The 16660-nt window shown below is 41.4% G+C and overlaps 1 protein-coding gene across 1 annotated transcript; it reads left to right on the forward strand.

Annotated features, from left to right (window-relative positions):
• The first annotated feature begins 2878 nt into the window (after positions 1-2878).
• LOC117732457 (protogenin B-like) lies at positions 2879-16387 on the forward strand. Its single transcript, XM_034535411.1, has 19 exons — positions 2879-2989; positions 3620-3919; positions 6866-7010; positions 7174-7307; positions 7403-7699; positions 7923-8082; positions 8185-8432; positions 9356-9520; positions 9761-10066; positions 10863-11048; positions 12852-12947; positions 13045-13231; positions 13493-13620; positions 13781-13951; positions 14402-14584; positions 15239-15362; positions 15477-15615; positions 15786-15893; positions 15992-16387. The coding sequence occupies exons 1-19, from the start codon at positions 2923-2925 to the stop codon at positions 16385-16387; spliced, it is 3540 nt and encodes a 1179-aa protein (XP_034391302.1). The 5' UTR covers positions 2879-2922.
• The last annotated feature ends 273 nt before the right edge of the window (positions 16388-16660 follow it).

The raw sequence follows: 16660 nt of genomic DNA on the forward strand, positions 1-16660 counted from the left end.
GTTCTGTTAACCAGACTGGCAGTGCTAGTTTCATAAGTTTGATTACTTTTGTTGTGTGCTGTTTACTAAGTTAATGTTGTTCTATATGTTCATGATGACTGTTTTGTGTTGATTTTACATATTCTTATTTTGCAAAATGCATATGTGAAGAAATTTAACATTTTCTCGTAATCTTTTCTTAATCAATAAGGCACTGATATTTGAATTTGAATGAAGGAATGCACCTCTTCATGAGTACAGGAGCTCCATCAAGCAGTGACTCTGATTCTTTACCTTTGACTGACCCAGAACCAACTCTGTTTGACTATCTTGTCCATTTATACCAGTAGAAAAAAGAAGAAAAAAAACCTCCTCCGTGGTGTTGTCTGGTGTACTGCTTAATGTACAGTAGCTTGTTAATATTGCAATTGCGTTGTTTCTTTTTTCAATGGAAAGTACTCACTGGTGAGATTTTTAAAGTGGTTTTAAAAGCCAATAAACTTTTTTAAAGAATGTTCCTGTGTGTTTATGTGCTAAGGATTTTGTATTTTACTGTAGTGAATAAAGAAAAGAGAAAGTAACCTTACAGTTTAAAAATACTTATAATTAATAGTTTAGCTGGTTGGTTTGTTCGCTCAACAATTAATATATTATGTGTCATGGCCAGTACTGTTAAAATGTCCCTGGGTAATGTCAAGATTTTAGGAAAGAAATCTAGATCCGTCTCCAATACAAACTTTGCAAGACAAAAACACAGTTTTGATTGGACTGACGCAGGCTTATGACATTTCAAAATGTTCTATTACTGGTGTTTATTTGCTTTTGTTGTAGCAATCAAATATATGCAACACTTTCCATCACCCTCTTGGCTTGAAGTCAGAGGTCATCAGCTCTTCAAATGACCTCCTTGGTCAGTGGGGGGTGGCCTCTCCTAGCGACTCGCTCCAGCCAATCAGAGCCCAGTTCATTGGTCCTCTGCTCTGCTTTCCCATGGCCTCATGGTATTCATAACATGTTAATGACCTTAACCCTATTGATCATGGCCAAACAGCCTAACCTTTAGCCATGTGGAGCCCTCCACAACACAACATTTGGCAACGTGAGTCAACAGATTTCATGAGCAATACAATATTATATTTCCTGTTTGTTTACAACACGTCAATAACGGGAGAATGTAGAGCTATACACATAGAGTGAGGCAGCAATGCAGACAACTCATGTTTAGTTTTGTTCATACCATCCTTCTCACAACTAAAATCATCTGGAGGTTTTGTGAGGGTGAAACTAAATATTTGCTCTTTTTTAAATCTATGCCAACTAATGCATGTCAATAATATGTCTGAACACAGAAGCACACTTTTTATCAGTGAATTAGTTGATAACCATCGATGACTAATTAACAACAACAAAGTGTGTTTCCTAATAAAGAGAAGGTAATTAAAATACATATTGAATCATTCATAAAAGGATTTATAAATTTAAACTTTTGAGTAAACACATTACTCGATGCTATTAACCTAACCTTTGATTTTGAGCGTTGACTTGTAAAAAAAAGGTTTTAGATGATTAAATCAATAGTTAGTTGTAATCAATAGACAATTACACTCCACTCTCATTTGTTTGATATTGAAGTGTGGAGGTGCATGTCTAGGTCAATACTTCCTTAAAAGCATTACACAACAATTCATAGACATTGTTGAGAATTCGAGTTATATAATATATATTGAAGGCACAACATAGCTCCCATCCTGAATGTGATGACTGCATTTACCTGTATCAATGGATGTGTTTTGCTGATACAGCATGGCTGATCTCACAGCTGGAGCCCATTGTATTGCTATTGAATGAGGGCTGGGAGACGGGAGGGTCATTGTCAAAAGACACGGTCGCTGGATCAATATCTGAATTCATTAGGCGACTGACTTGCAGCCATCAATATCTCCTCACAATTACCAGGTTTTGTGGTAGAAGCAGATGCTGTTCAGAGTGACCGTATTACCAGTGGCCTTTAGTAACTGATAATTCACTATGTTCACCTCATTTTGTCTTCTAACATATATGATGCACAGAAAGAAAGATCTCACAAGGCGAAGTTGCAAAATGGAAAATCAGTATAGTTGATTAATGATCAATTAGTAGTTTTACATTTACTGTAAAGTGATGTAGTCTATGTGCCTAATTAGAGCTTGACTTGTAAATGCATTTCATCTTTATATAGTTTGTCATCAGCTTGACTGAAATAAATAAAAACACTGCAAGTTAAGTCTAGACAATTATAAAGGCTGCACCATTCCTCCCCTGTCTTTAGATCCTCCTTTTGGATCAGGAAACCTCCACTAAAAACCTGTATAACGGGGAAAATGTATAAACGTAAAGGAGAGAAGATCAACAGAGACACAAAGCATACAGAACATAACAACATGGAGAATGAGAATGACATTATTATTAATCAAGTGTGAGCACGTAGAAGAAGCTCAACTCAAAGATACCAAGAGTAACTATGTCAGATAACCTAATGTGAATGTAGATACATTATTATTATTATTAGCCATCACAGACCCTGTTTGGCTATGTGTTATAACCACGGGACCTTATTGGAGATCTTTGCTGCCAATGACACCTCCAGGTGAGGATCTATAGGGAACCATCACCATCTCTGGTCATCACATCCTCCTGTAGGTGCAACGAAGGACGTTTTCTAGTCACTATTTTGTGACAGTTCCACCTGGAGGCCCCTGGGGTCCCCAGACCTCAGTTATTTGAGACGCACTTGCTTCTGGCCCGCACTGTCTGCGCATGCGTGGGAAGACGAGGCGAGGGGGGGGGGGGGCGGATGGGTACCCTGTAGAGCGGTTGGTCCTCTATCGCTGGCAGAAGTGCTTTTGGGGATTTACGGACAGCACGCAGGGCAGCGGCGGGGAAATGACACGCAGAGCCGGATAAATGGGAAAGTTTAAGATGAAGGTCCACCAGCACTGGCTGTTTATGGTTTTGTTTCTTCCTTTATCAAGTAAGTGTGTTGTTTTGTGTTTGTTGCTGATGTTGTCGGTGTGAATATAACCTCTGTGCTGACCGTTGATGGCGTGCCGCTAACGTGGACGTTAAATGCGTATTGCTCGCTAACGGCGTTGTTCCGAGCAGGTCCCTATCTTGTTAAAAGTCAGCATTGTTTTTCTGAACATTGAGTCAAATGAGATTACTAGACAGGTGGTTCAGCTTGAACTAGGTCGCTACTTTCTAATAGTCCTGCGTTTCTCTGTCATTAGTTACGTCGGTTCGGATGCTGACGGACTTAACGTAATGCGGACGAACTTAACGTAATAAATAGCTATGTCAGCAAATATTAAAACAACCTGCCATACTTTTACGTTACGTCACTGTTTCTGAGAGATAACTGGTGTTTTTATTATACATCAACGGTAACCAGTCGAATGCAGCTGCTTTACGCAGTGTCTGTTTTTACTAACAAATTAATGTCAACAAACACCATTCTGTGTGCTTTTTAAACACGTTTTCAATAACATCAAGTTCATTTTCTTGTGATATTCTATGATACGTATAATCTGTCCTGCTACAGAGTTATTTTGCACTCAGTCTTTCATTACAACTCTTTAGTAATGGTCCCATTCTTTTCCTCCAGGTGTTTTATGTTTCAGCGAGTTGTCCTTCATCACGGAGCCCAGTGACGTTACCTTACTACCAAAGGACCCTGCTGTCTTGGACTGTCAGGCTCACGGGCTGCCTCCAGTCACCATCAAGTGGCTGAAGAACGGCGTTAAGTTGGCAGAAAGTGAGCACATACAGTTTCTGCCCAACGGCTCCTTGTACATACCAATGATAGAGCACACCAAGGAGGATTCAGATGAAGGATTCTACCAGTGCCTCTCCCAGAATAAATATGGAGCTATCCTAAGCCAAAGATCACGTCTGACTATCGCAAGTAAGTATGGAGCGAAAGGGATTGTCTGAGGCTAACATGGTCATTATTCCTGTTTTAAACTGTTGGAAGGATGGTTTAAACATGTTGGTGGTATCCACTTTGTGGTGTCAACATGCAGGCATCCGAATGGCAAGTTCATGGGTTATTAACCTGGAGATGGGAAGCAGATGTACCCTAACCCGCTCTTTTTTTCTTTACTGAGGAAAAACCTGTAAAATCCGAGTTTCAATGTTATTGGAAGTTGTTCAGACTTGGTCGTGCTTGAGTTTAAAGCTGTCAGTCAAGTTATAGGATCATTTTAAGAGACAGTTAAAGGTAGATGGAGAGTCAATCTAAAAGCTCATAAATACTCCATAAACAAGCAGCCCTGAGTCTGAGTACTCTGTCTGTTCCCTGGTTTGAGGAAACACAACACTTATAAAAGTACCCAAAAAGCATTGGTAAAAAGTTAGAAATTAGCCTTCTCTAGTTAGTTAGTGGGATTTTAATGTCACTGCAGACTGTGGCTCTGTGTAATTGCTGAATGGTCTGCTACACAGAGGAATCTCTGAAAGGCCACTTGCCTTTTAGCCTTTGTTTGGAGTAACCCTGACCGCGCCAGAAGAAAAGGCTAGGTTTTCAGGGCATTTGTTTGTCCACATATCAGTGGACAGGACAGCTGTGTCTATTCAATGGGCCTGGTCTACCGTGGACACTTTTCACAGGTTTTGGAAGGCACATCCCTTGACTTGTGTCATGGAAACTAACTTCTTAAATATACTGATTTTGACACTGACTCTGGGGTTAGAAAGTTTGTGGCAATATGTCCCAATACTCAACAGTACACAAACTATGAAGTCCAAGATACAATTATCACACAGGAAGATATTTATATGAATAGAAAATACAAACAGGAAAACCAATTTATAAACACTTAAAGACATGTATAGGCATATAGACACATCAAATCTGCTCTAAAGGGAAACAAAAAAAAGGATGACCACATGAAAACCTTCAAAAATCAAGTTTGGCCTGGAGTCCAGCCTTTGTCAGTGAAAGGGTTAAAGGTTTTTTGGTCAGCTGTAGGCAGGGAGTGGAGGATGGGCCTCTTCTGTGCTTCCCTTCTGTCCAGAGGTCCTGGGGGTCAGGGGTCAGCAGGGAAAGCCTTTGTGACGTCACAGGCCTGCTCTGGCTGGGTCTGCCCTGCTGTTTCTTCTTTCAGCCCACAATCCCTTTCACTGGATCAGTCCCTCTGTTGCCCTGTCAAGCAGAACCCTTTTGTTAAAGAAAGCCCAGTGTGTCATGTGATTGAATTGGCCTGATATTCCAGTAAAAAGAGATGATCCTTTCAAAAACATGTTTACATTCAGGATGTATTTTCCTTGTTTTAGGACGTCATCACTAGTTTCAGCACCTCTTGGATTTACAGAGGTGTCAGCTATTTCATATATTTATTACAACATCGTCAAAATATGTACACATGTGCTTTGCCATTATAATGAAATGCTACTGTAGCATTTGATATGTGATATGAACAACAAGATCCTCTCTTGGAGACTGATGGTAAACTGACTTCGATCTGGCTCCCAGTTTGGGCTAAAATTAAATGGACAGGGGTTTGCAGCGAACTTTGATCTTTTTAGAGAAACCTTTGTGCTGTTTGACCTAGACATTGATTTGTTCTTTACAACAGAGGTGAGCATATTAGCGGATCACTCTGTGCAGGCCACACCCACCATCTGCATCACTGATCCCAGCAAGAGTGAACACGTTATCTCCCAGTGGAGAGTAAACAACTTATTGTTTTGAACGTCCAACCTGGTGTTGATGGCTTTCCATGATCACCAGTCACCTATGTTGTCTTATACACAATATAGGGATCATTCCAAACTTATTGACTATTGGAACATAATTACATGTATTTTGGCATGGGATTTGGTTGTCATGTATTAACAGTAAAGCGCACCTACTGCCATTCCAAAGCAATAATTCACAAACAAACTCGAAAGGAAAACTTGCCCTTGTTTAGGCTTACTCAATAATGCACTTCACATATGCAGGGTTCCCAGTATATTTGTGTAATATTGATGAGATTAGGTCTTGAATTAAAGGATTGCCCTTTAATTTGGATGACCCAAAGCTGAGCATTTAAATGTGGAGCTTCAGTGGGAGAACAGGGTATCGATTTTCTTCAACATGTTATTGACTTCCTTCCTGTGAAGGAGGGGGAAGGGAGAGAGTTACCACCTTAATGAATAAAGGTCATTGGTCATATTGTTCTGGAGACAAAATGCAGATTGGGGGTTGTTACGTATGGTGATTATTGAAAGGCTTTTTGAATACACATAAACAGAATGTGACTCAGCAACTTATTCACAGTTGTTTTAGTAGCATAACATTTATATATGCATAGATAGCTGTAAACGATGTACAACATGAATCTGACAAAATCCTGTGTTTAATTATCACATCCCTGATTTCTGAAAATAAGTTTTTCTTTCTTTTCAACATTGTTTTTTATAGTTTTATATTCCTGGTGGGTGCTGACAATCATTCTTATGCAAAGGTTATTGATTAGTTTTTATCTATAGCAATGCATCATTTAGTGTCATTCTTCAATTGATCCATTGATTGGACCAGCTGGTCAGTCTGGCACCTGATAGCTCATCTGCACACAACCAAGATCATTGTGTCTTCCAAAGATCAATTCCTCCAACATCCATCAAAGTTAGACCTTTGCATGCATAATGTATAATGCTTTACCAAATATTAAAAGGAAATGCTATATTTAACAAACACAAAAAACTGCCAAACAAATTACTGCAAATAATAATTGTTGAATATTCAGCAGCCCAAAACTAAAACAATTGCTAATTGATTTCATAATAAGCTAATGAATTAAGTTTTAGTTGAAATATTCTACTGCCGATATTTCGACCGTGATTGATCTTTCTTTTTTTTTCACAGGTATCTCAGAGTTTGTGTTGCATCCTGTGCCTATGGTGGTGACTGAGGGCTCATTGGCACGATTCTCCTGTGCTGTCACCTCTAGCCCTCCTGCCACGATCACCTGGGAGCTCAACCAAAAAACATTACCACTACGAACAGAAAGGTACCTGTCGACATGACTTGAGTCATTTTAGACGCAATCGTATAATCCACTTGTTTTGTGGACAGCGTGTATTTTTTTTAATCTAGAAGCAGCTCCAAAATTCTGTTGCAGTCTACATAAAACCCTCCAGTTTTTCCCTAATGTTACCGTTGTATGTTCCCAGAATAACAGTTTTGCCAAATGGAGTCCTTCAGATCCACAATGTACAGTTGGAAGATGTTGGACAATATCGATGTGTGGCAACTAACATTGGCAGCCATTTGAAGAGTAGAGAAGCCACACTGACAGTCCACCAAGGTACACAGACTGCATTAACTGGATTTTAAGAATGAGCATTAAACCATTACGTTATATAGGTAATTGATTTTTAACATTTTCCTTTTCTTGTGAAGGTGCAGGCCCTAAACCACGTCAGAGGCCCAGAATCATTGCAGGACCTCAAAATGTCACAGTTTCTCTTCACCAAACTGTGGTGCTGGAGTGTGTGGCCACAGGCAATCCCTGGCCCATCATCTCCTGGAGCCGTGCTGACAGTAAACCCATTGATGTGTACAACGCCAAAGTGCTGGGCAATGGAAACCTTGTTATTACGGATGTCAATTCCAAGCACAGTGGAGTCTACCTCTGCAGGGCCACCACCCCTGGAACCCGCAACTACACTATTGCTGCAGCAAACCTCACAGTTCTAGGTACAGCAAACTCTGAAGTAGTTATACAGCACTGGTTCTCATTGCTTCTCACATTCCAAAGCCTTAACAGATGAAACTCATTTTATACCAAGACAATAAGTCCATGTCTGCTTGTAGAGGAAGTGTTATTTGCAAGATGCCACACAATTAGTGTTTTGTAGTTTAACAAATGGAAAGCGATAGCCTTCGTTTTCATCACTTTTCTCTTACACCTCTGTTTTAGTGCCACCATCTATTGTCGAGAGGCCAGAGAGCCAGACCCGTCCAAGAGCTGGCACTGCCCGGTTTATGTGCCAAGCAGAGGGAGTGCCCACGCCACGCATCATGTGGCTAAAGAATGGAGAAGATGTTCACTTAAATGGGAGGATTAAGATGTACAACAGGTATTGCAATCAAACATAACTAAGTACCTTGAAAATCATTAGTTACGATTGAATTTCTTGCGGTTAGCACTGATTGTTAATATTTTGTTTATCGCTTCACAGTAAATTGGTGATTACCCAGATCATCCCTGAAGATGATGCCATTTATCAGTGCATGGCAGAGAGTGAACAGGGTTCAGAGCTGTCCTTGGCTCGCCTTATTGTTGTCATGTCCGAGGACAGGCCGAGTGCACCAAGAAATGTCCATGCAGAGACCATCTCAAGCTCTGCTATCTTACTGGCCTGGGAGAGACCTCTCTACAATGCAGACAAAGTCATTGCCTACTCCATCCATTACATGAAGGCTGAAGGTGAGGCCAAAAAGAATTCATTTCATTCTTAATTCTTTTAAAAGGAATTTAAGCTGTTGTGGGAGTTGTAAAAGTGTGAAAAGATACTAGATCACAGTCAACCACAATAGGCTATCTCACGCTCACATGTGATGGTCTTTCCTTGGTGAAGGCCATCTGTTGTTGCTGCACAGAGCAGAGGTCAAGGAGGACTCAGAATGGCAACTTCACCGAAATAACAACAGGTTTAGCCAGCCCATTGTCCACTCCCCGGCTCATTCTGCTTGCAGTTAAAGGGACAGGGTATCTTTTTAAAAGCCTCGTAGTCGTGCAAACCAGTAGCATTTAACCTAATGCATCAACGTAACAGTTAAGTAACTATTCAGATGAATCTGCGTTTGTAGTAAACACATTTTTAGATGTTTAATTGGGTTTACGAGTCCTGGAGGAAGTTATGTGGCTGTGCATTGTGTTACAAATGTAAGATGAGTGACATTCAGAAACTGCCAACACCAAGCCTTTCAAAACACTGACTGTTTACATAATAATAATAACTTTATTCATATAGCACCTTTAAAAACAGGGTTTACAAAGTGCTCTACATAGAAGCAAGGCAAAACATAATGTCAATACAAGTAAACATTTCAGAAAATACAGGAGGCAAAGGAGACAATGAACACAATAATGGAATAGAAAAATACAATTACAAAATAAAGCAGAACAGACAAATTAAAATAGGGGAACCAAAGAATTGCATAAAAGGACGACATCACTTAAAAGCAGTTCTATAAAAATGTTTTTTAAGAAGTGATTTAAAAGAAGTTACTGATTCTGCGAGCTTTATCCCCTCAGGTATGTGCATGGTACATATATGACAAAGTCTCTTCTTCTTTGGATAATCTTCACCTATTTCCTAAACCACTTCATGATTTGTTCCATGTCAGGTCTAAACAACGAAGAATACCAAGTTGTCATTGGCAACGACACGACCAGTTATATCATCGATGACCTTGAGCCTGCTAGAAACTACAGCTTTTACATCGTTGCTTATATGCCAATGGGAGCCAGTCGTATGTCAGACCAAGTCAGTCAGCATACCCTGGAGGATGGTAAGCATAGAGCACTGAGTCTCCCAACATTCCTCGCAATAAATCACTCTGGTAGTTAAGCTAACATGCATGCAAGTGATGTGTGTACAGAGCCCATTTTGAGTGGAAATAAGGGGGATTGGAATTCTGGTGTTAGCACAAACTGCAACTTTGTAAATATAAAAATATGTGACAATTTGGTTGTTGCCATTCAAGTTTGTATTCTAAAGTAACCCAATATTTGTATATCCATATCCACAGTGCCTTTGCGTACTCCAGAGCTGAGTCTGATCAGCCAGAGCTCCACAGATATTCAGGTGATTTGGCAGCCGCTGCCTGCCAAGGTGAGCCGCGGTCGGTTGTCTGCATACAGACTATCCTATCGTACAGCTGCGGACAGCACTGTCACCTCTGTGGAGTTACCTCAGAACAGCACCGAATATCTGCTGGAGGGCCTGCAGCCTGACACCATCTACCTGCTTCGCATGGCTGCAGCCACCCGTGTGGGCTGGTGTGAGCCTTCTGCATGGACCTCGCACCGCACACCCAAGACCTCCAGCAGCAAAGGTAAACCTGCAGAAGGCTGAAACAGAGATGTTGTCAGGATGTATCCAGCTGTTTAGTTCACTTAATTTTTGCATTTGTTGTTAAGTTTTCATGCATCATTTAATTTATTCTTATGGGTCAAATAAGCCATCGGGCATCTTCGGCAAGATGAGAAGCAAACAACAGGTTTCTGTAGAGTAATAGAATCACGTGGTGCCAAAATTATAACTGGCTATGCTTTGCTTTTGTTGAGTTGCTGTTTTGCTGCTCTTAGAATACCAGGAGGATCACTCCAACTCATGCTTATGACTGGAGTTTGCTCTTGTTGCATTGTCCCACACTCTTTGTGTTGGTTACTCAGGAACCTTTGCCCTTCGCTGTCAGTGATGTTAGAGTGGCCTCAGTCACGGGTCATAAAGAGAGGGCCTCAGGCGTCTATGTGGGGGAAAGAATAGCCTCTTTTCATGGCCTGGTGTGTTGGGGGAGGCTGTTTGTCCACCAAAGCCGGACTTCTTGTTTCGAAAGTTTGGTTATATATTTAGGTGATGAATAGAGCAGCAGAGCCAACATCATTTTTTTATTTGAGAGCAAGATCTAAAACACGAATGCTGGCGAAAGAACATTCTAGTTGTGTATTGGTACATTTTCTTACAAAATATGCAGCAATAATTAGGTCACACCCAAAACATTGTGTTAATGAGTTGTTCCTCCATCCATCCTTTTTCATTACCCAATGTAATGTCCTGTTGTTTTTAGTCTTTGAATTCTTTGAATATGAGTGTGTATTGATAACATTTCCACTGTCTCTGTCACATAGTGCCTTCAGCCCCTACTCTTCAACTTGAGCCGCTTAACTGCACCTCCATTGTGGCACGCTGGCAAACTTCCCAACAATCTGTGGTTGTCCAGGGTTACCAGCTGTGTTACCATGAGGAAGGCCAACCGGAGCAGCCTATCATCCAGCTGCATGCTCAAACCTATACCCACACCATCAGTGGCCTTGGTGAGTGATGCACTTGTCATAGACGTCTATTTGTGAGATTATGGGATGGTGGAGTGGATGAGAACCATATAACGTGTATATTTGACTATATTGGTGCATTTCTACCACCTAGACCTGCACATTTGGTGTAGAGACAACAGGGAGTGACCGATGGGGTCTTAACTCAATTTGGTCCCAATTTAATTCAATGGGCAGTTGGAAGCTATATTTGCATTTTACCCTCTGTCTTGATCAATATGGGCTGACCCCTCTTGCCTAAGCAGTAGCCCCTCCAGTCTGGCTGCAGTAGTGTGGGAGAGCAGGCTCCAAGGGTTAGAGGTCAGGATCCAGATGTCCCGCCCTTCACCGTTTCCCATCCTGTGGCTTGCATAATTTCCCCTGGTCATTGTGTTCTATCCAGGGCCCTGTAAGGCCCTGGACACTACCCCCTTTAGCTGGACACTGAAGCACACAAACAGGGACCCCTGGGACTGGCCAAAGCTGGACCGAGCCACTGACCTCTAGTTGTGAAACAGCAGTTCTGGTTTGGGACCCTGACCCCACTGGTCATCTGTGATGTCCAAGTCAATAGCCCTCAGACATGCAGCATGAACCAGGGCCATCAAAACTGTTCACAAAAATAATGTTGAAATAACAAAAGTTGAAATAACAATTAGGAACAGTTTTGTATTCAAATGTTTTTGTAGTCATATAAATACCTTGCTCGATCTGTAAAAACACTTCAGTTTGATTCTCTATTGATAATCAAACAAGCTGCTGTGATTGGTCCTATATAACTAATCTCAAAATAAGTTCTGTTTTGGAGCCATGTTTCTTTCTGCGTTGCTCCAAGTTTAAGGCTATAACACAAGGCCAGTAGGAAGGACGTGAAAGGGGGAACAAAAGGGGCCCAGCTCCTCTCCCACAGTCTTGCGCCCGGATTCCTTCTGTTCTATCTTGGCCTGACCTGGTGACCCCAGTCAACCCCCCCACCCCCAGTCCCATGGGCCTAGGATCCCGGCAGCTGAACACTGCCCCTAGCCCAGCCCCCACAGCAGGCCTGGACACACCGCCTTCACTGGTCAATACCCATAGGCTGACCTTTCACACCAGAGGCATAAAACAAATCTTAACACTCACGTTTCAAACAAAAGCTTCCCACTCCCAGGCCGCAACGATCTTGCTGATGTGTTTTAGCCAGTACTTGATACAGCCTTGTATTTCCCATAAGTACTTTCTCTTTTCAAGTTTTTACAGAATCTCACTTCTGTTGTTATCCTCAATGTTTGTGATTTGTTTGTATTGTGTTGGAAAGCACAACCTAGTGCTGATAGGGTTTCATAGCTGTAAAATATTTACAAACAAACTTCTTTTAAAAGGAAAAGAAAATATATTTTTGTGCTAATTTTTATAGAGCTTATTGATCATGTCACCATATTTAATGGGCTTTGGGGCTGGTTGATCTTTCTCATGCTCCTTACACATGACAACACATGATAAATGAGAGGTTGGGGTGACTCAGGAGACCATGCATTGTCCTTGCATAGAGAATGGCAATTTATGACCTAGAAACGTCCCCTCCTGCAGCTAATTGTCAAAGTGTCTGCCCTTTTTAAAAAACAAATACTGCTTTATTTGTCAACCATTACCTCTGGTATTTTATTGGAGCTATTTCAGAGTTTGGAATTATTAACCAAATGTTTGGCCCCTATTGGACGATTAATTTGAAAAAAGCTGCTTTGTAATGTCAGTTTGACCAACCTTCAGTTGTAGTTGAAGCCACATGGGCAGAAATGGCTAAACAATGTATTATTTGTGTTTCAGACCCAAGGAGAAAGTATCATGTCAAGATTCTGGCTATCAGTCAAGCTGGAGATGGCTATCAGACAGACCAAACAATTAGTACCCCGGGATGTGTGTGTAAGTACATGTATCTGTCGTTTGTTTCAAAAGTCTTACCATTTAAAATGGAATTCAAACCTGTGACGAAAATATGCATTTTGTTTGCATTGTTCAGCGGCTAGAGACCAACTGGCAGCAGCCCCTCCGCCTCCAGCTCACGTGACTGTCTTGGCCAGCAATTCATCTGCAGTGTCTTTGAGCTGGAGCCGTCCTACTTTCCCCTCTGGAAAGGCTGTCACCTATACAGTCCGTTGTACACCTGTGGGCACCCACAACGCCTCAGCTATACGCTACCTACAAACGTAAGCTGGGAACACCCCAAAACATCTGTGTTTTACATCTGACATAATTAATAAAACCTCCAAAAGATCTTTTGGTTTGTGTTTACGTTTTGTTATAGTGCATGTTTATGAATGATCTTTGTGACTTTTGAACACTTTTTGTAATGATGACATAGGTATTTAAGCTTTAGTTTAACCTTCAGTCTCACATTTTATCGCAGTCAGTAGCTCTGGATTATTGTCTGCCAAATGTCCATAATGTATGAATGTGTCTGCCCACAGGACCAGACAGAGAGTGATGGTTCAGGATTTGGATCCAAACACTCGATATGAGTTTGTTGTGCGTCTTCATGTGGACCAGATGTCGAGTCCCTGGAGTTCTGTCTTTCACCATCAGACTCTGCCAGCAGGTAATATTGTAAATGACTGTAACATCCTTTTGTCATGACTACGTTGCTGTGTGTGTATCCCACCCCTCTGCTGTCCAGACTCAGATCAGATAATCGCATATTCCTCATTGATTTTCTTATTAAGTGTTGTTTAATGTGAATGTGGTTTCTCTGTGTGCAGCACCTAGCCAACCACCGACAGGAGTGCGAGTAAGTCTGATTGAGGATGACACTGCTCTGGTGTCCTGGAGGGAGCCCATAGAGCGCAATGTGGTGGTTACGCGCTATACCATCCTGTACGCTTCCCAGAAAGCCTGGATTACGGGACGTTGGCAAATATTGCAGCGGGAGGGTGAGTAGTGGATTGGATCATGTGTATAGAAATCAAATTGCAATTTGTAGAGTATACAGTAGCAGAATATTACAAAGATAGATAGTGAAAACAATGAAATAAAAGAGATTTACAAAATTCCCTTAAGCACAATTAACTAACCACTGAATATATCTACGGTGCTGTCGGGCAATTTTAAACATATAGGAACATTTTGTTTTGAGGAAACAATTAAATATGTCTTCCCCTGTAGATTGTGTACATACTACATAGTGTACACTACATAGGAACCTTCTTTCACTCCAAGTTGTATTGGGTTGTGTATCATCTGAGCTCGCCAGCTTCAGATATACCTGTCAGGGTACACGGAGCTGTAAAATATGATACATGCTGGAAATAGATATTCATGCAACAATAAGTGCACCAGTATAAGTTTTCTGTATTTCTAATCCTTGCTGCTTTTGTTCACAGGGAGCCACACAATGGCCTTGCTGGAGAAGCTGGAGGCAGGGAATGTTTACTTGGTGAAAATCTCTGCCTCCAACCACGTTGGTGACGGGCCTTTCTCTAACATTGTGGAGTTGGCGCTAAAGCGTGGAAACACCCACCGCAGCAAGAACCCCCGGCACTCTGACACCTTCCCCGATACAAGAGGTAAGCATCATTAAACACTGGAGCACATGGTAGAGGTACATCTTGATGAGTTCAGTCATTGGTTATATCAAGCTGCTCGTTATGTGGCAGGAAGTTTATCATTATTTGAAAGCAGAGCTTTACTCTGATGTTAGTATTCTTAGCTTGAAATGTAATGGTCTAAATTTCTCTTAGGGTTTAATATAAAATTAGGGTTTTGATACCACTTAGTGTCTCTACTTTTTTTTCTTAGTAAAATCTATGCTTCATTAAATATATGTGTCTTGTGCTAACAAAGTGCATTTTTACTGGGAGGAGATGTACTTTGACTTTAGTATGGATTCATTATGGATTATTTGTTTTACTTTATTTTATTAAATTAGTTAAGGTATTTTCATATTTATGGTAGGAATATGGAGAAGATCTATATTTTTTTCTGATTAAAGCTGAATGTCTACTTTTTAATTCACGTCAGTCCTGCACAAAGTGTTGACCATGAACGGTAAACAACAATAGATGAATGTGAAGGTTTGTTAATCATCACTTTCAAGGCTGAGAGTATTAACTTCTCTTTTCCTTCAGCGTTATCTCTCCTCTGTTTATTGATTATGATCTAAATAGTTGTAGGTAACGTGTAATGATTTCTCATCTGAAACACTGCTGTCTATCTTCCAGTCCTATCTGATGGCCTCTACCACATAGACCAGAGGTCTATGACTGGGATCATTGTGGGTGTGTGCATCGCCTTGGCCTGTATTGTTATGTGTGCCTTAATCCTCATCAGTAAGGGCAGACCAAGGTACTGATCATGATCATTTGCAATAATGAAAAATAGTTGACAATTATTTCATAAAAGATAACAATCTTTTTTTTCTGACATTTGTTTACATGATTATCTTTGTATGACTTATAGGAAATCCTCCAGCCACAAAGTAATTGCTGTGGGAGCTGCTGAAGGTCCACATGCTGGTTTGTCTCTACCCAATGAACACCATAGAGAGAATATTGAGGCTCTTATACCCATGATAAGTCACCACTTTCTAGATACCAAGGTGAGCCAAACAAAGAGAGTGAGAGAGAGAGAGAGAGAGTGAATGATCGTCTGATAATGATTCTTAATAGATTTAATTTATAAGTTTCACAGTTACATGTTCAATGTTCAAAAAAGCACGGGACCATGCAAACAATCTGCGTTTCTTTTATATCATCTAATTTGCCACAGGGTGAAGCTAATATGGTCATAAATAGTGCCGGTCCAATCAGCAGCAAGAATCAGAGCAAGCGGTGGCTGCTCTTCAAAAGGGAGATCGGGAATCCAGCTGAAAGTGATGTAAGTGATGCAGCATTATTCTGGTCAATCAGCTTTCTTGTCAGTCAGAATCATTTTTGTAATCTTTGATTTCAATTTGGTCATCTCTATCCCATCAGGCTGAGAGGAGAGCCAGCTTGTATGAGGCTGGCAAAACAGTTTTGAGGTACGAGGAGCAGTTAGGTTCGGCGCCCTTGCCACCTTCGTCCAGGGAGATCATCTATGGACCGTATCGCTCGAAGAGCTCTCACACCAGTGAGGGCAGCCAAGAGACGGGAGACTCTGGACACTACTCCAACGAAGAGATGAGCAACCCTTCGACCAGCCGAAGCTCCCGACCTGAATCTTTTGGGTCGGTCGATGGCCCCACTGCCGCCGAGCTGAAACAGTCTTTTGAAGTGGAAAATGAGGAGATGCTGAGCCTCCATCACTCCGCCCCTGATGCGTCCCACTTCTGCTGCATCTCAGAGTACGCTCATCCCGCCTTGCACACGTCGCAAGCTGTCGCCTCCTGACACCACCCAGCCTAGATCTGCTCGCCAGCAGCCCGAAGCTTTCGCCACTTGTACCTCGTTTGCTTCCTGAGATGAGCCCCTCGGTTATTTCCTGAGGCACAAGGGATCAGGAAGCCAGCTGCCGCGATGGACGAAATGTGCTTTTGCTTCGGCTCTACCTCAGGATTTTGTATGAATGTTTGTGAATGAATGGATGACATTTAATTTCCTTTTTTTTTTTTAAACTTTCTACCTGTTTGCCTGTTTGGCGTTGTCTGTCCTAAACCAAAGCTC

The sequence above is a fragment of the Cyclopterus lumpus genome, chromosome 6 (assembly GCF_009769545.1).
Source record: "Cyclopterus lumpus isolate fCycLum1 chromosome 6, fCycLum1.pri, whole genome shotgun sequence".
Classification (NCBI taxonomy): domain Eukaryota; kingdom Metazoa; phylum Chordata; class Actinopteri; order Perciformes; family Cyclopteridae; genus Cyclopterus; species Cyclopterus lumpus.